Here is a 27,913-nt window from a genome sequence, read left to right on the forward strand (position 1 = left end):
TAACCTGCTAACAGCAAGAAGAAGCGCTCACCACATAGTTTCAAAGGTCTTCCCACTTGCCACTGTCACCAGGGAAGGCAAAATGATTGAAGCCATAGGGAATCAGTATGTGGTGGCCAGACCAGTATATTCCACAAAGACGTTTGGAGAGGAGTTTAAGAAGACGTACAGACATCACAAGACATTCCTGGACCATCTCAAAGGGTGTTGTAGGTAAGAGACTCTGGAAGTACTGGAATCAGGAAGAAACGAAGCAGTTTCTCCTAAATTTTCTAGCTTTTAAGTTTTCCTTTCTGGCTCGAGTTTATAGCTTCGGGAATCTGCTGCCCTTGCTTTTTAAACCTTTTACTCCCCTGCCTGAGGTGAAAAGGCAAAGGAACACACCCCCTCAGCAAGCTGCACAAACACAGCTCTTCCAAGTCAGAGACTAACGGATGGAAACAGGGGAATTCTCAACCGAAACGCTTCTACTCGGGATGACTCAGAAATTCTTTTATAGCTGAAGAAAAGCTGGCATTTTCCTTTAACGAGAGGAAAGTGTCTTTGGTAGTGACCAGAAAGCTTTTGGCAGGGGCAGAGAGGCAATTGCTAGTGGGAACGAAGTTACCACTTTCGTCTTTAAGATGATGTCATCTTTGCCAACTTTCTACCTACTCTTAGGAGCCAAACTTAAACTTCGATATTAATTCACTGACCTGTGGCTTTCAATGTTTTCAGCTGCTCCTCACAAAAGGCCAAGAAAATTGCCCTGTCTTTATTCCCCATAGCATCTTGGTTGCCAGCATACAAGATAAAGGAATGGCTTCTCAGTGACATCGTCTCTGGCATCAGCACTGGGCTGGTGGCTGTACTGCAAGGTAACTTTGTCTTCCCTTTTCTCCTCTGTTACCTTTTCTTTTATTTTGGAGATATAATTTGCATATCATAAAATTCATTCTTATGATTCGTGTGTGTGTGTGTGTGTGTGTGTGTGTGTGTGTGTGTGTGTGCTAGAACCAGGCTTTGCACCTGCTAGGTTTGCATTCTACTGACACATTATCTGCCAGCCACCCTTTTGATATGTGTAACTCCATGGAAGATCTCACCAATTCTAGCATATTTAGCACTCCCTTCTCTCCCCTATCCCTTCACACGTGCACACACTAAATCTTTTATCGTTTGATGTAGACTCTTCTTACTCCTTCCTCCGCTCATCCTTCACAATAAGTCTATGGATTTTCCTATCCTGGGTATTTCACGCAGATGAGATTGCCTGTCACACTTTGCATCTGATTTACCTCTTAGCACCACGCTTTTCAGCTTCTTCATACTATAGCCAGGACAGCATTCTATGGCATGCTTTATAGCACACTTGGTTGAACCCTGGAGCCATCTCTACTCAGAGGGATGATGAACAAACCTTCTATGAATATTTGTGCATGTTGTATGCAACTCTATCTGAACAAAGGCATTTCAGTGGCTTGGATCTATCCGCAGGAGTGTAAGTGCTGGCCCGGTGGTGGTTTGGTCATTTGGAGAGGTGCACAGCTATGTCACAGTGGCTTCAGATCCTCCGACGCTTCCCGTTTACTCTCCTTTTCTTGCCTTTGCTCTCCTGATGGGTGAGAAGCAGCAGCATCACATTGTGTCTTTGGTCTGTATTTCTTCAGTAACCAATGATGTTTATTAAGTATCTTCTTTTTTCTTGTGCTTTTTAGTCTTTTGCATGTCTTTGGAAAAATAAGTCTTCAAATCCTTCATCTTTTGCTTCATTTTACTTTCTGTTTTGATGATGGAGATCAAGTCCAGGGCCAGACACATACCAATTGAGAACTATAGGAGCTAGACCCCTAGTTCTCCTTGCTGTTTTAAAAGCTTGGGTTGCCAGGGCTGGAGATATGGCTCAGTTGGTAGAGTGATTGCCTAGTATGCTCAAAGCCCCTGGTCCCATTGCCAGCACAATATGAATCAGGGGTGATGGTTCATGCCTGTAATCCCAGCTTCTAGGAGGTAGAGGCAGGGGTGTCACAAGTGTGACCATATAGCTTATTTGAGACCACCCTGGGCTAGGAGGCCTGTCTTTTATTATAGAGTTGCAAGGATTATTTATGTATTTCCCACGCTGAAACTTTATCTGATACATATTTGCCAACAGTTTTTTTTTTCTTTTCATTCTCTGTGTTGTTCCTTCACTTGTTTTTGAGCCTAGAGAAGGAAAGGGTGATTGAGACAAAGTCTCATGTGGCCTAGGTTAGCCTCAAACTTCTGCTCTTCCTCCCTCCATGTCCCAAGTGCTAAGATTACAAGCATGTGCCTCCATGCCCAGCCTAGAAGGAGACCCATTACGGCCACTTCCCGTGTCTTTAATGGGCTTAGGGGACAGTAGAGTAAGCCCAGAGTAGATCTGCTACCATTCAGCTTCAGCCAGGCCCCCGAATGCTCTTATTTTGCAAACCAAGGAGGCAAACTAAGGCATCCTCCATGCTATGCCAGTGATCTATTGCTGAGCTAAATTCTTGGATGCTAGCATCATTTTGTTTTTCCAGTGCTGTGATTAGACAGAGCATTTATTTACATGTTAGGCAGGTCCCACCCAAGCATTTTTATTTTGACTTCTTTGCTGGCTTGTGCTATACACGCATTCTCTCTGAGAGACTGTTGCCTGATCCAAGAGCGCAGACTCATACTCATGAGTTCTTCTGACAGTGTTAGTTTTGAACACATTTTGAGTTACTGTGGTGACTTACTTCAAGCACCCAATCTAAAATACTAGGAGAACCCGATGAAACCTAACGACTGGGCTGTTGTCTTTCCAGGTTTAGCATTTGCGCTGCTGGTCAACATCCCTCCTGCCTATGGGTTGTACGCAGCCTTTTTCCCAGTGATAACCTACTTTTTCTTGGGCACATCTCGACACATATCTGTGGGTAAGTCAGTTACTGCATTGATAGCTGCTGGTTCTGTTCACTCGTCATAAATTGCTTTAGAAACTCACTGTAAATTCCAGATTGTGCACCATTTGGAAGACTCCCTGTTTTCTGTAAGAATCAGGGCTAGGGCTGGTTGTACACAGTGGCCTATTTTATGCGATTTTGTGATTCAACTGCAACTCAGGCACAGGAAGGCACAAACTGACCATCACTTACCTTTGGTTAACTAGGTCCATTTCCAGTTCTGAGTATGATGGTGGGAGTCGTAGTTACACGAGTGGCCTTGGGCGGCAATACTTCTCAAGAACCATCCTCAAGCTCACCAGAAAATGAGACAGTGATAGAGGAGAAGGTCATGGTGGCTGCATCAGTAACCATTCTTTCTGGAATTATTCAGGTGAGCCCCAATAGTGTAATTTGTCTGCCACAATCTGTTTTGACTGGTACCTATCTTTCTGTCTCTTCTTCCTCCTGTGAATCCTCCTCATTTTTTGGTTTGCCTGCCCTCATTGGGTAGACCTGTAAAAAGTATTACATTCTAGCATAATGATAGATAGATAGATAGATAGATAGATAGATAGATAGAGAGAGAGAGAGAGAGATATTGATAGACATAAATATTAACTTTGGAAGTTTTTCTTTCTAATGCCTGAGTTACTGCTATAATTTAGTTGAGAGGAATTGGTGTTTTTTTTTTTGTTTTTTTTTTTTTTTTTTTTTTTTTAGCTATTTATATAAAAGACTTGGGAAGAAACCTGGAAAAGATTATGGTGAGTCTGCACCTTCATTCCCAAGCTCCAGGGCTGTCTTAGTCAGGGTTTCTATTCCCGCACAAACATCATGACCAAGAGGCAAATTGGGGTGGAAAGGGTTGATTCAGCTATACTTCCACACTGCTGTTCATCACCAAAGGAAGTCAGGACTGAACCCAAGCAGGTCAGGAAGCAGGAGCTGATGCAGAGGCCATGGAGAGATGTCACTTACTGGCTTGATTCCCATGGCTGCTCAGCTTACTTTCTTATAGAGCCCAGGTCTACCAGCCCAGGGATGGCACCATCCACAATGGTCTGGGCCCTTCCCCCATCACTAGTTGAGAAAATGCCTTACAGCCAGATCTCATAGAGGCATTTCCTCAAAGGAGGCTCTTTTCTCTTTGATAGCTGCAGCTTGGGTCAAGTTGACACATAAAACCAGCCAGTACAAGGGTCAACACCATCATAGACAGTGAAAACATTATAGGTTTTAAAGATGTTACTTAAGGTTCCAACGATATCATTGCTTAAAGCTATTTCTAAAGGGAAGGAAAAGTCAGTTGCACACATGTGTGCAGTTTATTGAGAAACTTTGTGCTCATTTGCTTCTCACACACTTCTGAGTGTGGAAGACCAAGTGTCTGAGCGAAGCAGAGTCTATTCAGAGTCTATTTAATACGCTCAGTGTAAACAATAATGCTGTGGAGACAGTAAGCACCCTTGTTCCCTGGCTCAAACCTCACTCTTTTTAACATGCAGAATGCGGTTATGTTTGTACTTTTTACATTTATGTATGTGTGTGGGGGAAGGGAGGTCCACAGAGGAACTTTTAGAGGTTGGTTATCTCCTTCCACCACGTGAGACCCAGAGATTAAACTCAGGTCATCCGGCATGGCAGCAAGTACTTTAACCCTCTGAACCTACTTGCCAGCCCCAGTCACATGTTTCATAAGCAACTTGAGCAACTTGTTTGAGATATGAATGGGCACTCATTCATGCATGCCACAACAACAAATTTATGAGGGTTGATGCTAGGTAAGATTTTGCTCTTAAGGGCTCGTGGTGAGTCTTTTAAAGATACTGCACCTAACTACTAGGAGGAAGGAAGGAGGTTCTTAATGGGTACTTCTCAAGTCATGGTGGACTTATATACTATCTAAACATCTTGTGATGTTCAACCTGACATGTAGGTTTATGATTGGACAGGAGAGAGAGGCAGGGAAAGGTCAGGAAGCGGAAGTGAAGGCAGGAAGCAGAGGAGATAGAGTGGGAGGAATCAAGATGGAGCTGGAGAAAGCAGAACTAGATCCTAGTGACTGTAATTGGGGATAGGTAGATATGAATATCCTTAAGGGATTCTATAGGTCTTTTTATTCCTTATAGAAAGACAGTTTGTATCTTTGTCCACTGGATTTAATCTCATTGTATAGAGGGTTTGTGGATTGAGAATTTAATATAAAAACCTACCATGAAAAGCTATCAGGATTTGGAGTAATATTTGTGTTGGGCGGTAGTGGAAAGGAACACAACAGGGTGGTCGTATCCACCCGGGACAGAAGCAGCAGGGCGGGTGGAGTGAACGGTCTGGGAGAGGAATTGTGTGGTAATGGTGGCTTGTGGACCAAGTGACAGAGTCTGAGCTCTCGGCTCCACACTAGAGCGGCCTCTACAGAGTGAGACTGTGGTGGCTGATAAAGGGATAAGCAACCATCTTTTTAAATATTTACCGCAACATTGACAGATGGAAGAGAAGGCCAGGAGGAATCCAGAATGGTAGGTGTGCCAAGAGGCAGAGGCATTGGCTTCTTTAAGGAGTGTTCGCACAGGACGAGCCTTCCATTTTGAAGTGCTACGGCAGACGAGAGCCTTTGGTTCGCTTGTGCTCTTGGTCTCTACTAACAGGCTTTTGTCCTTCTCTCTCCAGCTGCTCCTGGGGGTTCTGCAGGTAGGCTTTGTGGTGATATACCTGTCCGAGTCCCTCATCAGCGGCTTCACTACGGCTGCTGCCATTCATGTTCTGGTTTCTCAACTGAAATTTATGCTACAGCTGGAAGTCCCAGCACACAGCGACCCATTCTCTATATTCAAAGTAAGTCTTCCTGACGTTTAAAAATACTGGAAGCCAGGCGTGGTGGTCCTTAATTCTAGCACTTGGGAAACAGAGGCAGATGGATCTCTGTAAGTTCAAGGCCAGCCTGCTCTCTGTCTCTCCGTCTCTCTTGTCTCTTTCTGTGTTTTTTTTTTGTCTTTTCTCTGTGTCTCTGTATGTCTCTCTCCATCATACACACACAAATATATGAAGTTCCTCGTTTCTTGTCTGTACTCCAGTACAGTTAGTGTGTATGGAAAACAGTTTAAAATGTACACAGAAACAGCTTTTGGACATAATTTCTCCCTTTTGATCAACTTTTTAATTTTGAGATAGTAACTAGAACTTTGAACACTGACATCTCTCTCTCTGGTACCCTCAGAAATAAATGGTCTTATTTGGTCTCAAACCCTGCTGAAAAATAGCAGAATATCGAGTGTGAAAAGATCGAATCAGATAGAACAAAAACAGAAACCTGATTGATTTGTGACAGATCACTTCCAGCTACCCTCCCTTCCCAAACTCTACCCGGGCATGGATTGAAGCAGACACAGCTACCTTATTAGGCTAAGTTAGACTGTGCTCTCTTTTTGTTGGGGGTAAAAGACTATTATGCTTGGAATCAAGTCTGCTCCCTTAAACTATGGGCTCGGTTGTGTAGTATTTAGCATGCATGACTCCATTTTGTTTGGGTCTAGTCTGTTGGGGTTTAGTGAGGTGCTATGGTACAAATCGGTGGCATCTTTAGTCCTTTTCACAGGACAAACTTCAGGGTCAGAGACAGCACCTGCTCCAAACACTCTCACTCCCATACAAAAGTATTCCAGAACTGGGCTGTGCATGAAATCCAGCTTGGGTCTCTTGGACCTGTGGGCATACAATCCTACTTCCTTCAGGAATTAGGCTCTGCACAGTGTAGGCATTTTCCATGTGACCCAGAGCAGGTCTGCCTTATGATAGGAGTTCTTTAAACACACACACACACACACACACACACACACACACACACACACACATGCTCAGAAACAGTGGGAAACTGTGTGAAATAAAACAGTACTACTGCCTAGTGTGGTGAGACCATAGATTTTAGTTCAGGCTCTAGCCATACAGATAAAGTGAACAAACATCGAGCTAATGAGACCCAGGAACAGAGGGGGATCCTTGGCAAAACCGAGAACAACACGGACAAAGCCTGATACTAGCCTGTCCTTTTGGAAAATAAAAGATAAAGACAGACACATCCCCAAAGCAGAGATCTCGGTTATGCTAATTTACCCCCATTGTGTCTCTAGACAACCCCTGTGGTTTCCCGGTTTCCCCAGAGGCAGCTGCACACAGAAAGGCTGTGGCTCTGGGCCAGTCTTTTGCCTGTTTTAATCTGTTTGTAGAGAAATGTGTCCGAATTAGAAATTCACGCTGTACTCTGGGGCACCTGGGCTTCTCTCGGTAGGTCCTGGAGTCGGTCTTCTCACAAATTCAGAAGACAAACATCGCAGACCTTGTGACGTCTGTGATCATTCTCGTGGTGGTGTTTGTCGTGAAGGAAATCAATCAGCGCTACAGAAGCAAGCTCCCGGTGCCCATCCCCATCGAACTCATCATGGTATTGACTGTCATCAGAAGAATTTCATTCAAAGCTAGAGTTTCACGGAGAGAAAGTCATCTGTACACCAGGTTTCTGTGAGGCGAGCACCAGTTCCAGTTTCTGAGTTTCACATTTAGTACAGGTTTCTCTTCACTGGAATTTAACTTCCCTGTTATCTGAGTTTATTCTTTCCAATGTGTGGGATTATCAAGACCTTCACAGCCAAGCTATATTTAAAAAAAAAAAAAAAGACCCTTTAAACTTGAGCTGTGTATGATGCTTGTGCAAATCGGAATTGTCTTTAAAAGGGCTTCTTAAAATGTAAGTAGGTCTAGGGCATTAGTTACTAGTTTTTACCTTTTTTCCCATTAATTAATTGATATGTTTATTTTTACATCCCAGTTGCTGCCCCAACACCACCCTTCCTCACAGCATCCTCAATCCCCCATCCCCTTCTCTCTGAAAGGGTGCAGGCCCCCTAGGTATCCCCCCAACCTCTCTGGGTGGATCAAGTCTGCAGGATTAGGGACATTTTCTCTCCTGGAGGCCAGACAAGGCAGCCCAGCGGGGAATGCATTCTACAGACAGGGAACGGCTTTAGGAAGGGCTCTCACTCCCGTTGTTGGACCCACGTGGAGACTGAGCTGCTCAGCTGCTACACATGGCCTCTGTTGAGCCTGTGCAGGCTCTTTGATTGGTGGCTGAGTCTCTGAGAACCCCCAAGGGTCCAGGTTAGTTGACTCTGTTGCTCTTCCTGTGGAGTCTCTATCCCTTTTAGGGTTTTGCAACTCTTCCATAAGAGTCCCCTAGCTCCGTTTAATGTGTGGCTGCTTCAGTCAGCTGCTGGGTAGAGCCTCTCAGAGGACAGTTATGTTAGGTCCCTGTCTGCAAGCTTAACAGTGTCATCAATAGTGTCAGAACCTGGTATTTGTTCATAGTATGGGTCTCAAGTTGGGCTATTCTTTACCTTTCTATTGCATTTATCTATTTATTTGGAGTTGGGGGAAAAAATCCTTCAGGAGTTGATTCCCTCCTTCCACTGAAAGAATCTCAGGGATCAAATTCAGATAGTTAGGTTTGGCAGCTAGTGGGTCTGGGTTTGGGGGGATGGTTTGGATTTCGGTGCTATTATTGTTTGTTTGGTTTTGGTTTTTGGTTTTATATCGCTCTTAGTTGCATCGCATTCTAATCTGGGCAATTTGGAACTCTGCAGACTGTAATCGCCACCGGTGTATCCTATGGCTGTGACTTTGAACATAGGTTTGGTGTGGCCGTGGTTGGTAACATGAGTCTTGGGTAAGTGTATTATCAACGCTGACATCTTTGAGCACTCAGAGAAGAAGCACCCTTGGTTATAAAAATACTACAAGCCCCTTGAGTAATCCTCGCACCTTCTCTCTTGAGCAAGCAGTCATAAAGAATGCCAGAGACCCTGGCACTTAGAGTCTCCTTATAGAAAAACTCAAAAACTCAAAACAGTGAAAACTGGGGCAGGAAAGATGGCTCAGCAATTAAAATCACTTGCTATTACGGAGAATCTGAATTCAGTTCTCAACACCCACATGGCAGCTTACAACCACCTATAATTCCACTTCCAGGATATGTGACTTCCTCCTATGACCTCAGTGAGCATCTGCATCTAGATAGTACACACTCTTCCACTAGAACACATACACTCTTGCACTCAAACACACCACACACACACACACACACACACACACACACACACACATCTTTAAAAACTAAAAAAATAAAGGAAAATAGTAAAAATTCAAAAATAATTTCTTCCTTATAAAGTGAGCATCAGCTGAAACCAGATTTCCTGATCCATAAATGACAGCAAACAACATGCAGTACTTCATTTGAGGCCACCAGAGCCATGTTACAAACATCCAGGAGACACACAGAAGGCACACCGGCTGAGCAGTCCAGACAGCACACTTACTCTTGCTCTACTCAGAGCAAGGCTAGAGCGCAGCTCCGCAGGAGGATGGGAAGCTAGTGCAGAATCTGAACGCTAATTCCGTAGGTCTGGCGGGCTGAGAGTTTTGTCTCTGTCCCACCTCTAACCACAGATAGAACTGGTGGCTTCAATGTCCTTGCCAAGGAAAGCTGCTTTTCTCTTAAAATAAATAAAAGACAGTTTTCCTTTCTCTTGGCTTAATGCATATTTGATACTTACAGAAATTATATAGCAACGGCCACTATATCTATCTTAATGTAGCTAGATTCTTTTAAGAGCAGATATTTGTGTGGCTTTTAAAGCAACATTTGTTTAAACAAATGTTTATGTGTATGTGTCTATCTTCATGTGTCCCACTTAATCAAAACCATCATTTTTTAAGTTTTAAGAAGTTGTGGGAAACGAGACTGGGAAAGCCCCCACCCCCCCCGTAATTTCAAGCTACTGATTGTACTTCACTTAAATATCTTAGAGACATAAACCCCAAAAGATAGAAACAAGCGCAAACATCAAAGCGAATCTTGTCAGAAGAGGAAGGTTTTGAAAATAAATGATAAACCTAAGATCATTGAGTGATAATTCTTGTTTAGTAAATAGATCATGTCCCAGCCCCACCAGGTGTGTGGGTCAGGGAAGGACGTAGCCCGTTTATTAACCCTGAATTCTCCAGACAGGCAGCCTGACCAGGTGCATCTACTCAGTGCTCCAGTTCCCGAGCACCGGAGTTAATTGACTTCAGGATCACCTCCTGTCCTGGGCAAACTCACTAAACTGGCACCTTCACTCATTATATATAGAGAGGAGCTAAAACTGGCAAAGATCCTGGAAGTGTCAGATCAGTTCATGTATGTGACGTGTGAAGTGCCCAACTTGTATTTCAAATTCAGACATTACTACTTGCTGGCTTGGTACCTAAATGAGACACAAGGCATGGGATGTGTCTTAGTACATTCCTGTCTCTCTTTTTCCCTAAGGGATCAAGTGAGCATTTTAATTTTTTTTTTTTTTTTTTTTATTTTATTTTTTATTGACTGCAAATCGACTGTTACTCAGGGTAGTGATCATTAACTCTTGCTAGTTTGCTGCCGATTGCATACGGCGCTTTGGAAGTTACTTTTGTGGAATAACAGGCAACACACTACCTCTGTGCAAATAACATGGCCCAAGGGAAGGAAGGATACGGAGGAGGCCGTGTTAGATTCCAGGGGCGTCTTACAGGCATGACCAGCAAGCATGATTATGTTGGTGACGATGTACTACATGATTCATGACGTACAGTGCTCACACTATTCTAGTTGGCCTCCCCACACACTGTGAAGACAAGTATTGTCTCATTTACAAATGAGGAGTCAGGCTCAGGGAACGCTGAGCCAACGAATGGAGTCTTTGGCCAGTCGGCTGTGTTATACCACATTATAAAGCTCATAGGTCAAAACAAAAGCAAGGTTATGAGAACAATAAGGGGCCTGGTTATTTTGATATAAAATACAATCTTTAATTGTGCCTCTGCTGTTGGGTTCATTTTTGAAGACTGATTTACAGTCTACCTTTCTAGTTTGCATGGACTAATAGTGCATTTTCAAAACCCCAGCTGGGTGTTTATTATCAAAGGCATAAAAGGTAGAACAACAATTCAGACACAGTTGACTGGCCCTACTGTGCACTTCCAGTAAGTGTCAGAAGTGGATGCTGGCGGGAGCTGAACATTCTAGTAGCTTGACAAGGTTTGAGACTGCCGGCTTTTCTAATACGACGGGCAAACATTCTCAGTGCTTGAGCTTCGGAGCATAAACGCTGAAGTGTCCTCAGTGAGGCACACTTATCTCTAAAACCCTTATCACCTTACGCTAAAACCTACTCTCCTCTGGGTGTGGTCGACCCTAGCATTTCTTCAGCACTTAAGGCAAAGCCCAAGGCCTGCTACTAAGGAGAAGATTTTTTTTTACTTTCTTGTCCCAGAGTTGTATTTGCCCAGGGAGCCTTCAGCCATGGATAATTATTGAAGGGATTGAGAGAAATGCTTTGAAACCAATCATGACAACGGCTGGAATCTAAGACACTTGCCCGAAGGGGAATATGAACATGAATAGCAGTGCACTGGGAAGATGCTCCCTATCTTACCATTATAGCCAGGCTGTATAATAATGCTTATCAATACAGGCAGCATTACTTCATGACAGTAAGAGGGGAAATGCCAAACTTTTCAAAGGAATCAAGTTCTTAGGCCATACTTAAACAAACTAACAACAACCAAAAGACACAGTTCAGCCCAAACCATATTTATTCATTTATTTGCCCAATAATCTTTTCAGGTTGTGAACAAGTTGGTGGCATATAGTTTTGCTTGCTTTCAATTTCAGATTCCAACCCCCTATTAGACCCAGAGTGGAAATTTTCCAAGACACCATAGGAGACAGCTTTGGCATCGCGATCGTCGGTTTTGCCGTGGCCTTTTCAGTTGCTAGCGTGTATTCCCTCAAATACGATTATCCGATTGATGGCAATCAGGTAAGCCTAATTGGACTGAATTAGGTATTTCCTGCACATAATGTTCTTCTGAAAGAGACCATTTCAGGAAAAGCTTCCTCCCGTGTCTCTCGCAGGAGTTAATTGCCTTGGGAGTGAGCAATATATTCACTGGAGCATTCAAAGGATTTGCAGGGAGCACGGCCCTTTCCAGATCAGGGGTTCAGGAGAGCACGGGAGGCAAAACACAGGTAGGTGTTCGAGCATCTCTGTGGCAAGGCCAGCACGGTGCTGGTGACTGGGAAGCGGGAGCCAGGCAGAAAGCGGCAGCCATCATGGGAATCGTTTCATTCTCGCAGGTTGCGGGGCTTCTTTCGGCTGTCATCGTGCTAATCGTCATAGTTGCCATCGGATTTCTTCTACATCCTCTACAAAAGGTAATCATTCTCCCTGAGGGGATAGCATCTCTCCTTGCGGCGTTAAATCTAACCCTCAAGTTCTGAAGGCTAGGGATGATGAGTTCTTGACAAGCTCTCAGGTACCTGCACGGACCAAGAAGATTTCCCTCTTCTGGCAGCCTTTTATGAATGTCAGGAATGTAGAGGCCCAAACGGCTTTATCTGCTCTACTCTACATAATTAATGTTCAAGCGGGGAGGTGCTCTGGCATCGCAGCTTCAACCTAGACTGACCGAGGAGAAGATTTTCTTAAAGGGTTAGATAATCAAGCCCTCTAACGCTCGGAGTGGAGCATTCGGCTCCACACCTGTTCTCAGGAACACGCCCTGCAGCTCCAAGGAGTTCGGTTTGATTCCAAAGCCAACACTGTCAGCTTGTAGGAGGGGAGTAAACAGCCAGATACAGAACTCACCTCTTGCCCTTGAGCTCCCTGTCTGTAGCTATTTGGGTTTCCTTTAATAATTGTAAACAGCCCCAGTGTCCTGGAAACCACTGAGCCTCTATGAAAGCAGATGATTGTAAATAACGATTCCATTGCTCTCTGGGGTAGTCATAGGATTTCAAAGGAGTCCATGAATGGGTCAGGAGCCCCGTGACCGTCTTAAAATCCTGGCTCTCCCGTTTTTCATCTGTATGATTTGAGATCAATGTTTCAACCTCTCTGAACCCTAAGTCCTACACATATAAATTAGGAAGGAAAAAGTACCAGCCATACAGGGTAGCTATGAAAAGAAATGATGTAAGGCACATGGAGTACTTAATTGTATTGATAATTAATATTATTCAAACATTCCATTATACTTCTGACTGCAAGGAACATAGAGATAAGATCCAGCCCACCAATATCTATTGTTTGCTATCTGGGTCCTTCTTCCATGTCAATTGAAGCTGGAGTGTGCACTCACCCCGAGGTGGGAAGACTCCTGCTGAGGTCACTTCTAACAACCATATTGGCTGAATGTGTCTCCAATCATCACAGAGCACTATTTGCCAAAACCATGTCTTCCACACCCCCAAATCCTTAGCTTCAAAACCAATGTCATGAAAGAGGTCAAGATATTACCACTAAGGAAAAACATTTAAATGTATAGCTTAATAAAAACAAATTTATGGGCTGGAGGGATGGCTCAGCGGTTAAGGGCACTGATTTCTCTTCCAGGGGTCTTGAGTTTAAATTCCAGCAACCACATGGTGACTCACAGCCATCTGTAATGGGATCTGATGCCCACTTCTGGTGCGTCTGAATACCATGTTCTTATATATAGTAAATAAATCTTTTTTTAAAAAGCAAATTTACACACTCTCCTCTATATAGAAAAGAGGCCCTGGGGGGTTCTTCCATGTGTAAATGTAAATGTGGGTTCTGCTTCTGCTTGTCCACATCAATGTGGAGACACTAAAGAAACAATCACCACGTAAATCTTAAATCAGTCTCCCTCCGTCTGTCTCTGACTCTCTGTCTCTCTCTGACTCTGTCTCTGACTCTCTGTCTCTGTCTGTCTCTGACTCTCTGTCTCTGTCTGTCTCTGACTCTCTGTCTCTGTCTGTCTCTGACTCTCTGTCTCTGTCTGTCTCTGACTCTCTGTCTCTCTCTATCTGTCTCTGTCTCTCTGTCTCTGACTCTCTGTCTCTCTCTCTGTCTCTAACTCTCTGTCTCTCCCTCCCTTCCTCCCTCCCTCCCCCCTCTCTCTCAGGGTATAGAATGCTAATCAAAGGAACCTCTATAGACAACCCAGGGGTAAGCTCTCTACCAACGTGGAATGTCTTCATATCGCCTGAGTCATACACAACTCTGCTTCTTTCTCATCCTATGACGGGAAAACAGCCAGTAGCAATAGCTACTACTGAATATGGATTGGAAGTTCCCCTAGTGTCCACAGATCCCAAAATCGCACCCCACACACACCTTGCTTATGGTTTCTCTGTGCTCTGTGTGTATCCTGCTGCACGTATGTTTCACTGTAAATTGCTTCAAATTGTTTTCCTTGCAGAACGATGCTGGGAAAATACCTGATAAAAGTACAGTGTCTCTAGCCAGACAGTTGACTATTTTCTAAACTCATACGTAACATAGAAGCCTATTGCACAGTACAGCTCTAAATACCTTTACCGGCTACCTCAGAGCTGGCAACCTGGATCTGTGTGATAACAAAACCAGGACATTGACAATAGAAAAGTGTACTTTGAGGTCCATTACCAAGTTTATTCTCCTTTTATATTCTGTTCTATTCTATTCCTTTATTACATGGCATTTCATTTGTATATTCCTTGTTTCTTTGTTTCTTTCTTGTTTTTTACCTTTTATGTGGAGGGTAGTTTTGCCTGGGTATGTCTGTGTATCATATGCATGCAATACCTGTGGAGGCCTGAAGAAGGCATCAGATCCCCCTGGAATTGGAGAAAGATGGTGGTGAGCCACTCTGAAGGTGCTGGAAATAGAACCTAGGTCTTCTGGGAGAGCAGTCAGTGCTCTTAACCACCGAGGCAACTCTCCAGCCCCCATGTTAATGTTACTTAAAACTGTATTTCTTTTAGATGGTTACCTCCACTCTCACAGTGAATCAAATGAACCAAGTAGATATTAATATAAAAAATGTTAATTGTAAAGATTAAAAATATCCGGGCCAGTCAAGCAGTGTTCAAGACATGAAAATGGAAGCCCTGTTTGGTTGTCTTTGGCTGCTGTGCTTTCTTGGTTGTGGAAGTCTTTAGCACACAAAAACCATACAGTACTCAGAATGGAAACCTGTTGAAATGGAGGTAGGGAAGGTTCCTGCCCTTGTGCTAGACTCAAGTGGTCATGGGTATACGTCACTATTTTGCATGTTTTTTATTAACTGGAACAGCTTTCATAAGACTAATTGTAGTATGGGAAACACCAGAAATGATGAGTTAACATTCCAAGAACTTAGAGTCCACTACCCAACTGTGGGCTTTTTAAGAGGCTGTGTTGTGGATGGTCACTCCTAGATTGGGAAATGTAACTTCCCTGGCTCATCTACTCATTCAATGACCAATTGTTAAGCAATTCCTATACAGATTTACCTTAGTGTGCTCTGGGAACAGAGAAGATATAGTCTGCATGCTCTCAGAGCCCTGCCTTGGGCCTTTGTTAATCATTCCCTAATCGGATCATTTTTTTATAAAACAGCCTGACAGTCGTCATCAGCAAAGTCTAAGACTTCAAACTCTCCAAGACTTTTTATTTTATTTTATTTTATTTTATTTTTTTGCAAAGGGCAACTTCCATGTCTTTGTTTAAGTTTAAATGGACAGGTTGAACTAGCTTTGCTTAGGACCAGCTTATTTGAGGGTTCACATGTAGGCCTTAAGATATGCCTCTCTCTATCCCAGGATATAGACTACTATAAGTGCTGTAAACTCATTTACAGCATAGTCATAGAAAGCTGCTCAGCTCTTGTCACTGGGATAGCATAACCTCATGCAGGAAAACACATCAGTCCCAACCCTGGTCTTTGGGGCACTGCACACCGGAAGAGGGTGTGCCCTTCGATACACTTTGAAGCCTGCTAAGGGACTTATCTATGGCCTTCACCTTTGCTTCTATATATATATTTTTATTAACTTAAAAGTACAACTGTTGTTTATGTCTTTCACAGTCTGTCCTGGCAGCTCTAGCACTTGGAAACTTAAAGGGAATGCTGATGCAGTTTGCTGAGATAGGCAGATTGTGGAAAAAGGACAAATATGACTGTGTAAGTAGATACGGTTGTATTTGAGGAAATGGAAAATCAGAATGGTGGTTTAACGCTGATGAAAAATGTATGTTTACATTGTAATTGCTGTGAAATTTTGCTTCTACTGTGCTTGCAATAATCTTAGTTTGTTTCCTGTCTTGACACTACATTCTCTACTGATTACTCCCTGGAAATTTTAACTAAAAAAAGAAAGAAAGAAAGAAAGAAAGAAAGAAAGAAAGAAAGAAATAAAGGAAGAAAGAAAGAAAGAAAATCAATAATGGCATATACCTATAATGTCAGCACTGTGGAATCTGAGGCAGGAAGAGCACTAGTTTGAGGTCAGCCTGAGCTTTACAATGAGCTCCTATTTCACAAATAATAAATAAGGCTGGACAGAGATGACTCAGTGGTTAAGAACACTGAGTTCTGAGTTCCGAGTTCAGTTCCCAGCACCCATGCTGGGTGGTTCACAACCTTCTGTATCTCAGATTTGGGGAATTAGGCTTTTCTGGTGTCCACAGGCAGTGTGACAGACAGGTGTACATGTGCACACACACACACACACACACACACACACACACACATGCTTACACACATGAAAATAAAAATAAATACATAAATGAATGGGTTCTTGAAAGCAGTGCTGCATAAAACACTGGTGGATGTCTCCCTTCGGTCTGTCATCCTAGATCTTGTAGGTTATGCTGAACACCACAGAAGTGCTCTGAATTTGGGGGTATATGTTGTTTCTGTTCTTTGTTAAATGATATGTTGGTTTCCAGAGAACCAGCAGAGGGTGTAATTCTGAACATTCCTTCTGGAGACACGTGTTCTTTTGTGAAAGCACCTACTTGCTCTTAACTTGACCGTAAAGCAGACTTTATAATTAGGGTCAAAGTCTGAGTATAAAGTTTCCTGTTGGCATACCCTATGGCACTACAAGAGCATAAAGTAATAAGCTGCCTTCAGTTAGCTCATGTTCCTGATGCATCATTGTGTGTGATTTTTTTAACCCACTTTTAGCCTGCTCAAGGGTTTGTAAAGATGGTACCCATTAACTAAGCCAAGAGTACAGAGCTAAGATTAGTACAGGCTATCCCAGTCAACCTGCTCGTTTGTTTGTTTTCCTTGAAGTGCTACATGAGGGTCAAACAAGAGCCTACCCTGTAGGCCAGTGTTCTACCAATTGCTCTAGCCAAGCCCTATTTGCTTGAGTTTCTGCAGCCCAGCACTGAGCCAGCAGAAAAGAAATGACGTTTTGAGACATGTCTTTGTAGGTACTTTGTTCTCTGGCCCAAGATAACAACTTTCAACCTCTGCTTTTGGCCCTAGACAATCCTGCTTTCTCTAGCCCTGGACCTCCATTGCACTTCCTTAAACTCTGGTACATTGTTGTTGTTTTCTTCTTCTTCTTCTTGCAGTTAATTTGGCTCATGACCTTCATCTTTGCCATTGTCCTTGGGCTTGGATTAGGCCTGGCAGCAAGTGTGGGATTTCAGCTCCTAACTATTGTGTTCAGGACCCAATTGTAAGTGTTCACTGTGCTCTGCACACATCTCAGACTTTGACCTGCCCAGTTAGAAGAGCAAAAACAAATGCCAGTGGCTAAGAAAAAAGTAGTGTGTTTGATAGCATGTGTACCTACCAAGACCATGAGATAGAGGATGGCTCAGTGACGAAGAACACTTATTACTCTAGCGGTGGACCTAGGTTCGATTCCCAGCACCCACAACTCTAGTTCCAGGTGAACCAATGCCACCTTCTAACCCCCTTGAGCAACAGGTGTGCATGTAGTACACATATATTCATGCAGGCGAAACACTTGTACATATACATAAAAATAAGTAAATCCAAAAATAAATTTTCAAAGGACTGGCCAATGTAACATCCCTCAAAGTCACCCCATCTGAAGGCTTGAAGGACAATAGAATGCCCCAACACTAGATTCCAGTCCAAGAAAGATACCTGCTGCCAGCCTGGTTTCAGCTCTGATACAAAATCAAAGGAATAGCAAGCATCTCTAAGTCTGCTTTGCTCACCTATGAACAGGATGTGATTCTATCCTAAGAAGGCTTAATGCTGTTGCCTTAGACTTCTTACACAGGAGAATGAGTTACCTAGAAGATGGAATTCTAAGATGGGGCTGGGGGTCCCTCTTCCTCTTTAGCTGAGAGTGAGTGCTGAACCTATGAACTTCTCAAAGACCCCTAGTTGAAAAATTCTGTAAAGCTTGTAGTTCTTGATAATTAAAGCCACCCAGTTCAAGACCCTTTGTAACTTTTAAGTCTTTGTCAGGTAATATCACCATGTGGTCACTCAGCCTAGCTGACATACATGCACGGTTGCAAGAGAGATGGGAATTCAGGGGCTCTACAACAGAGATTGGTATCACAGTTCAAGCTACCCCTTCACAATAGAAAATACTGGCATAGAAACAGGTCCTGTTGTTCTATCTCTCTTTCATACCTTGGGCTCTTATCGAGTTGGATTCCTTAGCCAAGATCCATCAAATACAGAGACAAACCAAATGGTCACATGGGCAAGTTATTTTTAACCCCCACACCCTTGTCTGTACAACTGAGTACATTTGGACCTTACCTTACCAAATCACAGTTATATTTAGCATCAAATCACTATTATTGGTTACGTTGTACAAGACTGTGATGTAGTAAAGAAGAGTCACTGTTTACAAAGCCCTGGGACACAGAGATCAGGTGTTTGCCCTCCATATCCTTTGAAGAGATGAAGGTTCCCCCACCTTTCAACTTTGGAAAGTAAGCCTGATTTTGTAAACTAGGGGGAAAGAAAATCAGTGTTGGGCTTAATAAATGCAAGAATGATTTATTAACTGACTGGGTGGTGGTTTTCTTCCCCCTACAGTCCAAAATGCAGCACACTGGCTAATGTTGGAAGGAGCAACATCTACAAAAATAAAAAAAATTATGCTGACGTAAGAAAAACCTCCTGTTGTCTTTGACTTCTAAAATAGTGTCAAATGAAGGAGCAGGGCTCATTTCTTCGTCTTCTCTGTCTTACAGGTGTATGAGCCAGAAGGAGTGAAAATTTTCAGATGTCCTTCCCCAATCTACTTTGCAAACATTGGTTTCTTTAAGCAGAAACTTACTGATGCTGTAAGGTTCAAAACAAAAAATTTATGAGTGTCTGGGAATGAAATGTTTCCCACCTAGCACGAAGGTCACTGACTTCTTGGATATTGAATCTGAGCTGTGTCAATTTTTAGTCTGCATTTCCTGAGTAGGTAAAACTACCTTAAAAGGATCCATTACTATGTTGGGAAATAGGCCTCTTCCTTTGAGGTCCAAGATAGGATCCCTGTTCTTAGATCCTGTTGTAAAGTAAAAACCGTAACTCAGGCATTAGTTAACTGGGTTTTAGCACATGTTCTGCGGATAGCAGCATCAGACACAAGAGTAAACCGTTTAATGTTTGACAGCATCACCAGAGAGAGTCAGTATAGCAGCTATAAATGGATCATTGACAATGAGTGCTTCCAAATTGGGTTAAAGAAGGCAAGGATCAATCTTTGAAGGTTAAGAAACAAAAGCTAGGGACTGGAGAGATGGCTCAGTGGTTAAGAGCACTGGCTGCTCTTCCAGAGATGCTGAGTTCAATTCCCAGCAACCACATGGTGGCTCACAACCATCTGTAATGAGATCTGATGCCCTCTTCTGGTGTGTCTGAAGACAGTGACAGTCATAAATAAATAAATCTTAAAACACACACACACACACACACACACACACACACACACACACACACACACACAAGAAAGAAAGAAAAAAGAAAGGAAGGAAGAAAGAAAGAACGAAAGAAAGAAAGAGAGAAAGAAAGAAAAGAAAGACAGAAAAGCTCGCCTTAATCCCAGCACTCAGGAGGCAGAGGCAGGGAGGTCTCTGTGAGTAGAAAAGAACAAACAGGCCTACATAGCGAGTGAGACCCCATCTCAAAAGATCAAACAAACAAAAGCTTGACATCCATTTTTAAGACACACCCTTTGGCTTTCCTTGTGCCTAATTATAATAATTAGTTTGTTAAGTAGCCCCAAGCTGAATACCAGAACTATAAAAATTATACTGAAATACACTTCGAAAATATAATCACTCAAACTTTAATAGAATTTTAGAATTTAAGAAGTCCTTCAGGTGTCCTTTATAGCTGGCAAAAAGAAAATTAATAAAATCAAATCCCCTTATGAGATTTTGTGGGTCAAAACACAGATACAAATAAAATTTAAATCCATTTATGGATCATCTGTGATTAAATTCTGTACTCTATGAATATCTTTAAATGTTGGTAATTGCATGCAGGCTAAGCCCTGACTCAGTATTGTTGCTGGTATTGTTTTTGATTTTTTTATCTCAATTTAATTTTAAAAAATTTTGTTTCACTTATTCCTGTGTCCTGAACCCTCAGCCCCTCCCAGCTAGTCTTTATCATCACATTCTGTAAATATAGGCTTCCCAACTGCCCAGTAACATAGCTATTGGATTTTCAGGTTGGCTTTAACCCACTTCGAATTCTACGCAAGCGCAATAAAGCTTTGAAGAAAATCCGAAAGCTGCAGAAGCAAGGCCTGATACAAGTGACACCCGTGAGTTTCCTGCCCACGTCCCGAGTGTTTTCGATAAGAGCTTTTAGCAAAATGTAATTCAAAATCATGGTTCTTGTCTCAGTCAGGGTCTCCATTCCTGCACAAAACATCATGACCAAAAAAACAAGTTGGGGAGGAAAGGGTTTATTCAGCTTACACTTCCACATTGCTATTCATCAACAGAGGAAGTCAGGACTGGAACTCATGCAGGTCAGGAAGCAGGAGCTGATGCAGAGGACATGGAGGGATGTTACTTACTGGCTTGCTTCCCCTGGCTTGCTCAGTTTGCTTTCTTATAGAACCTGGGACCACCAGCCTAGGAATGGCACCACCCACAATGGGCCCTTCCTCTCCTTGATCATTAACTAAGAAAATACCTTACAGCTGGATCTCATGGAGGCTCCTTTCTCTGTGATGACTCCAGCTTATATCAAGTTGACACAAAACCAGCCAGTACAGTTCCATTGCTGTAGATGAAATGCTAAAGATATCCAATATTGATGTCATATTTACTACATTTATTTGTGGGTACACATGTGTGTGGGCATGTACAAGTGTGTGCATACATGTGGAAATCAAAGTACAACTTTCAGGAGTTGGTTCTCTCCTTTCCATCACGTGAGAGCCCCAGAAAGTGAACTCAGGTCATCAGGCTTTGTGGCAAGCTCCCTTACCCACTGAGCCCTAATGTCATATTTTAAATGCCATACTTGAGGATCTCTTTATAAAATAACACACATTTTTTTTGCCCTGAGAAGACTATCAGAAGTCAATAGTACACAGCACCTCAAATCCTGTTGCTGAACCAACTTTGAATCCAAGCTACAGGAACTCCTACAGCTCCATGCCACTACACATTTTCACAGTCAGAATCATGATACCTGTTACCACCTCTCCCCCGCAGAAAGGATTTATATGCACCTCCTATGGCTACAAAGACTCTGATGAAGAATTGGACAACAACCAGATAGAAGAACTGGATCAGCCGATTAATACCACAGACCTGCCCTTTGACATAGACTGGAATGCCGATCTCCCCCTCAACATCACCATCCCCAAAATCAGCCTCCACAGCCTCATCCTTGATTTTTCAGCAGTATCCTTCCTTGACGTCTCCTCAATGAGGGGCCTCAAAACGGTAATTTGTGTCTTCTTAGTGGGGTCAACAAATCATTTACTAATGGCAGATTACATGTATGGAAAGTTCTTTGGGTGACACACATACACACACATCACACACACCTCTACTTCTCTATTCTCCCTCCCTCTTCTCCTCTCTTCTTCCCTCCCTCCCTCCTTCCCTCCCCCCTTCTCTCCTGCCTTTCTCTTTCTCTGTTACCCTCTCAATTCCCTTCCCCATGTCCTGAATAAACTCTATTCTACTATTGTATACTAAAAAAAAAGTCTAAAACAAGAAGTGTGGCTGCTTCCATTTCATTGTATCCTCTGCACTTCTACATCAAAGTCCCATCAGAAGTCAAAACAGGAAAGAGGACTCAAAGGGAATGTAACAATCATCCTGCCCTGCGCTCTGCTTCTCTTACACTTTCACCGGCGCCCATCTCAGTGAGCCAAGCAGAGCTCCATTGAGTATGGATGAACTGAACACACAAAAAACACAGAACCAATTAAGTTTTCTTTTTAACTTAACTATTTTGTTCACTATTTGGGTTTGAGTTTTTGAGGGGTGTTGTTGTTGTTGTTGGTTGGTTGGTTTGGTTTTGTCTTGCTTTTCTTTTTGAGTTAGGGTCTCATGTAGCACAGGGTGTCCTATACTTGTATAGCCAAGGCTAGCCTTGAGCTCATAATCCTTCAGCCTCTGCTTCCAGAGTGCCAGGGTCCCAGGTGTGCCTCCATGCCTAGCTTTCCAACTTATATCACATGACTGCTTGCTTCTTTCCTTTCTTCTTAAAAAATTTTAGCTCAAGAAAAAGAAAACCATGCACCTATTAGAAAAAAAAAAGTATTAGCATTACAACAGAAAGAGCATAGACTCTGATTAGTTTTTAGAAATTCCCAGTTCCCAGCTGGTGCCTGGAGACGTGGTTTCTGATGGTGGTGACGCTATCTATGCCCTATTCATGCCTGATCACAAACAAGAGCTACCTTTCTGTTTATAACCTCACCTCATCACTGGCTTTTAGATTTTTTGCCTAGACAACAGAAACCTGAGTCTTTCCTCCTGGGTACGAGATGCATCCAGCTGCTGCAGACAGGAACCATGAATGACAAACGGACTAGTCTGGGTGTTGTTTTTATATGGATGAAAAGTTCTAGCTGGACAGGGTGGTGCACACCTTGATTCTTAGCACTCTGGAGGCAGAGGCAGGTGAACCTCTGTGAATTTGAGTCCAACCTGGTTAACAATATGAGTTCCAAAATATCCAGGGCCCTGTTACACAAAGAGATCCCATCTTGAAAAGCCAGGGGAGGGTGGGAGAAATTGAGAATGTTCTAGTCATTTCCACAGAGCATACCGTGTTGAAGTAGAATCAGGGGTGATCCATTTTCCTATTCTTTTCTCAAGAATGTTTGATTTCTTACTGAGGGGGAAAGGGCTTTCCTCTTTCAGGGATTTATTTAATTTTTGCTGTGCAGCCTTGTTTTTAGCTTTAGTCTGTTCTTATTGACTGTTTCAAATAAGTGTTTCCGACAATAATCAGTCATAAGGTACTGTGGTAGTTTATGTTTGCAACAAGTGAAAACGCTTCCCTAAACTGGATGTGTCTTCTGTTCTAACAGATTTTACAAGAATTTATTAGGATCAAGGTGGATGTATATATTGTGGGAACTGATGGTAAGTTTATTATTTGTTTGTTTGTTTGCTAATTATTTTAAGACAGCATCTTTCTGTGTAGCTCAGGTTGGCCTCGGCCTGCCAAGTGTTGGTGTTACAGGCATGTCCCATCTTGTCTGGTTAAAGGTATGACAAGGTTTTCTGTCCAGTCAATCTGGAGATGGAGCCAGGGCCTCAGGCGACAGCCCCAGCCCAGGTTCCGTTAACTGTTTTTAACGTTCACATAGTCATCTCAGGCTTACAGCCAATCTAGACAGGTCACCCAAAGACTAAGTATGCCACACGATTCCAGAGAAGGGAACTGAATTTCTAGTTGAGCCAATAAAAATTCCCATAGTAACCACAAGCTTACATTTTGCTGTTAACAAGTGATTAAATTCATTTTATGATTTGGGTCCTAATTTCATAGCCAGTGTGTTAACTTCTTTTCACTCTAAACTTGCTGAAACACAGTTTGCTGTCTCCTCTTCCCCCTTGCATTCTTCAGCCATAACAACCTTGCTTTGGCTTCTCAGTGCTGGTAAGGCCATTCTTGCCAAAGGTATCCAAGGGTGATGTCCAATTTATCAAGACTAAAAGCCTGCTCTTAAGGTCTCTGTATCTGGATCCTACTTGAGCATTTGGCCTAAAAACTCTCCCTACTTAACTTCTGAGCCTGTTCTTTTGATATTTCCCTCTTTTCTCATAGCAACAGTTTCTTCTACTGCCCCCCCCCAGGCCTAGCTTTCAGCTTTCCCCACACTTCAGTCTTAAAATCCACCATCCTGATTTCATGAACTCTCCCTAGCCAATCTCTTCAGAGTCGTGTCAAATGTATCTATGTGTTAATGAACCCCCAGACGATATCTCCAGCCCAACCCATAGCTGAGACCCATATGTAGACTGGCCGTACTGATCTTATCTGTCTTCTCAGTTCCAGTCTGTTGCCTAGTTCTTAGGAAATGCAGTTTTAATTCAGGGAAGACTCACTGAGTACCTACTGCATGTGAAACCCTATTTCAGGTGAGGACACATGTTCCTGACTCTGTGGAGCTTAGTTTCATGGGAAAGACTTATCAGAGCCCAATAAATCCAGGGATATGGCAGCTGAATGGGGGACATTCTGAGGTATGGGAGTCACTCCTGTCAGCATTTCAACAGAGTGTTTTAGGGGGAGTGACATGCAGGTCACAGAAACTGACATCTTTCCTGGCTTCTAATTACCTGCTTATGACTGTAACTACTCCACGGATCCCAGGAACCTGTAATTTATTGGAGGACTTCATTCCATCCCTGTAACTACAGATGTTCATACCCAACTCCCTTGCCACCCGATATGCCTTTCAGTCTGATGTCACCTTCCTCCCTGCCCCCGACCATGCTCTTTCTGGGTCACTGGTTTGTTGAAAGTTTCCTGTGAACTTCCACGCTATCCTCCTCCATCCCTTTCCTTCTTTTTCTCCACTTCTCTCTAAATCCCAAGCACAATAAAACACTTCTACTCTGTAATTTTTCCTGACACACACCAGGAGGAGACAGTCTTTATCTGCTGTCAGAATATCCATATCTTATCCTTTCATCAATTTACCAAGACAATATGAGGACCTACTGTGTGCTGGTTGTCATGTTTAAAACTAAGAAAACAATGAAAGGGGGAATGCTGGGCTGTTCCTTGCCACTACTGTTTTTCCTTTTCCTGTCAATAGTAGTCATCTTTACCTCTTTATTGCTTAGCCAGAGTTTCGCACATAGTAGACATAAGGTCATATTTGGTTCAGTGATTTGTGCACACAAATGTTGGCTAGTGTGCATGCATGTGCATGTGCGTGATTTCTCAAAGACAATGGAAAGGGCAATGTGAGAAGTTAAGGAAGATGATTTACGAGCTACAGTTAAGTGGCTGGTTGATAACAGATCTGACAGTGAATACTGCAGCACATTGCACACAGGCCTAGAGCCATGTTTTCTAAGTAGGAAGAACAAAAGATTTTAATAATAGGCACAGGAAACAAACTCAGTGGACTCCTGCCTAAATAAAAGTGCAACCATTTCTTCTAGGAGCCACTTGGGGTTTTCTCACAGAATCCTGTCCTCCTCCCTGCCACACGAGGGCATTAAATGTGTAAAAGATACGCAAGTGTGCAGCAGTCAGCTCTCGGTCAACCAAATGCACACTTACGTAGACTTTCACACAAGCAGTCTTATGAGGAAACAAGTGTCTTTTAAAATTATACAATGTCTTCTTTTTCTCCAGATGATTTCATTGACAAACTTGCTCGGTGTGAATTCTTTGATGATGAAGTCACAGACTCAATATTTTTCTTAACAATCCATGATGCTATTTTGCATATTTTGATGAAGAAGGACTACAGCACTTCAAAGTTTAATCCCAGCCAGGTACAGATGCTTTAATGACATTCATAGTTGTAGCCAATCATATACACTCAAATGTTTCCTCTGAATTCGAACACTGGACCCTGATCACCATTTCCTCTCTTCTTCTCAGGAAAAAGAAATGAAATTTGACTTTACCATAAATACAAATGGAGGATTACGTAATCGGGAATGCCAGGTATGATTCTTTAGCAGATTTATCTTCTTCCAAACATCACAGCAAGTTTGTTTGTGTGTGTGTGTGTGCGTGCTTAGAAAGAGCTAGCTCCTCAGGTAACTCATTCCCAAAACTCCTCATGATAGAAGAGACAACTTCCATTGGCATTGATCACACAACTCACATGCACACAATGTTGTGCATGCATGCACACACAGACATGCACACACACAATTTTAAGTAGTAAGTTTTCTACCATCATCTGTAGAAAATCCAGTACCTACTTGAGCCTCTGTGCTACACCCCTGAAAACATAACGAATGCTTCCAAATTTCATGGGAAAGTTTGATGAAACATAAATTCAGAGGAGAAAAAAAAGGAAGTGGAAAATAATGAATTAGTGTCCCCTTGAGCTTTGAAACTCTTTCAGTTTCAAAACTGAATTAGAATTCTCAAACATGGTCTTATTCTTTCTGATAAGCCCACAAGACAGGAGAACCATCTTGTCCATTTGTCCATCAACAGATTAATTAGGGAAGCTTGGAAACAGTAGACGCCCTCTGATATATAGGTGCATGGAGTCCCTAGAACAGTGGTCAGCTCAACAGAAAAGTTAAGCTCCTTTCCTTTCTCACTAGAATGAGTTGCTAATTATTTAACTGGAGAGTTCCAAATCATTCTAGAACCTTCATTTCTAAAGCATGCAGCCTTTTAAGGCAATGTCTATAGTATAGGGAAGGTGATTTCTTGGGTGTAGGCCCAAATATAGTAGGTTCATAAATTATTTTAAATCCTTAGGACGACACATGAAGGTGGTATCGTCTATTTCAGATCAGGATGTGGTTAGTCAGGTTCAGATAGCTTACCTAGTTTGTGTAAGATCACACTCTGAGTGGCAGTGACAGTCCCTAGAACAGCTAGGGACTGATGACAGATCCTGCATCCTGCCTCACTGCAGCATTCATGTCCGTCCTTCACCTAAAGACTGCTTGAGGGCCCTCAAGAAGAAGCTAATGATAGTCAAGTACCGGAAGTGGTCCGTGGTATTCCAGTAAATGAAGCCAGAAGTACAGCAAGCAGGAATTCAGATTAGATAAAAATCAAGGTCTAGGGTCAAATAACCAGTCACCAAAGGGTGGTTCAAATAGCAAAGGTGGATTGGAAGAGCACTAGTTAGAGACCTGAGAAGAAAGACTGACACCACCTCTATTCAGACACACACAGATACACACACACACACACACACACACACACACACACACACACTCCTTGGCTTTCCATATTAAATGTGGGGTAGGAACAGAATGTGAAGGCAGAGAGGTAGCTCAGTGGCTTGCTGTCAAGCTTGATGTTGTAAGTTTGATCGCCAGAACCCACATGGTGGAAGAAGAACTCCACCATGTGTCTTCTGACCTCCACATGCACACTACAGCATGCCTCTTTCCCTACCAAATCCATAAGTGAATTAATAAATAAATGTAAAAAGAAAAGTAAAAACAAGATGTCTGACTGACGGATATCCAAGGGTGACTCAAAACATTTGCTGTAATATACTGTACTGTTACATTGCTTAAGCTACAACAGGTCTTCGAAATAAAATGCATACAAATTAAGTCAGCACATGGATCTCTGTTAACTAAGCAGCAATGGAAGGCCATTGAAGATTCTTTCCGCTGAAAAGATGGCTCAGTAAGAGCGCTGGTTGCTCTTCCAGGGGACCAGGGTTCAATTCCCAACACTGGCATGGCAGATCACATCAACCTGCAACTCAAGTCCTAGAGGATCCAGTGTCCTATTCTGACCTCTGCAGGTGCCGGACATGATACATATGTGCAGGCAAAACTCCCATATAAATAAATCTTTTAAAATGATAAAAACATATATCTGTTTGGGGTAACTGCTAAGTTAAAGATCCTAAGACAGAATTCCTGAAAGGTGAACTTGACAAACTACTTAAAACAATCACTTTGCTTTCTTCTAGGTACCAGTTGAAACAAAATTCTAATCAAGATACAGTTCAGAAGGAGGCTCATCTGTCATAACAAAAACAA

The 27,913-nt window shown here is 42.6% G+C and overlaps 1 protein-coding gene and 1 pseudogene across 2 annotated transcripts in view; one reads left to right on the forward strand and one right to left on the reverse strand.

Annotated features, from left to right (window-relative positions):
* The window catches only part of LOC308419540 (actin, cytoplasmic 2-like), a 1,056,985-nt pseudogene that overhangs the window by 256,455 nt on the left and 772,617 nt on the right, over window positions 1-27,913 (reverse strand). The gene's annotated exons all lie outside the window — the stretch shown is intronic.
* Window positions 83-27,867, forward strand: SLC26A3 (solute carrier family 26 member 3; the record flags this gene model as incomplete). The annotated part of the gene is made up of 20 exons (XM_080915249.1): window positions 83-213; window positions 718-857; window positions 2,796-2,906; window positions 3,140-3,306; window positions 5,586-5,750; window positions 7,201-7,353; window positions 8,549-8,631; window positions 11,659-11,806; window positions 11,902-12,015; window positions 12,124-12,201; window positions 15,843-15,938; window positions 17,345-17,451; window positions 18,804-18,873; window positions 18,962-19,054; window positions 20,440-20,535; window positions 21,440-21,673; window positions 23,278-23,332; window positions 25,566-25,708; window positions 25,818-25,883; window positions 27,844-27,867. The coding sequence occupies 20 exons, from the start codon at window positions 83-85 to the stop codon at window positions 27,865-27,867; spliced, it is 2,274 nt and encodes a 757-aa protein (XP_080771375.1).

This window comes from Micromys minutus (genome assembly GCF_963924665.1).
Source record: "Micromys minutus genome assembly, chromosome: 1".
Lineage (NCBI taxonomy): Eukaryota > Metazoa > Chordata > Mammalia > Rodentia > Muridae > Micromys > Micromys minutus.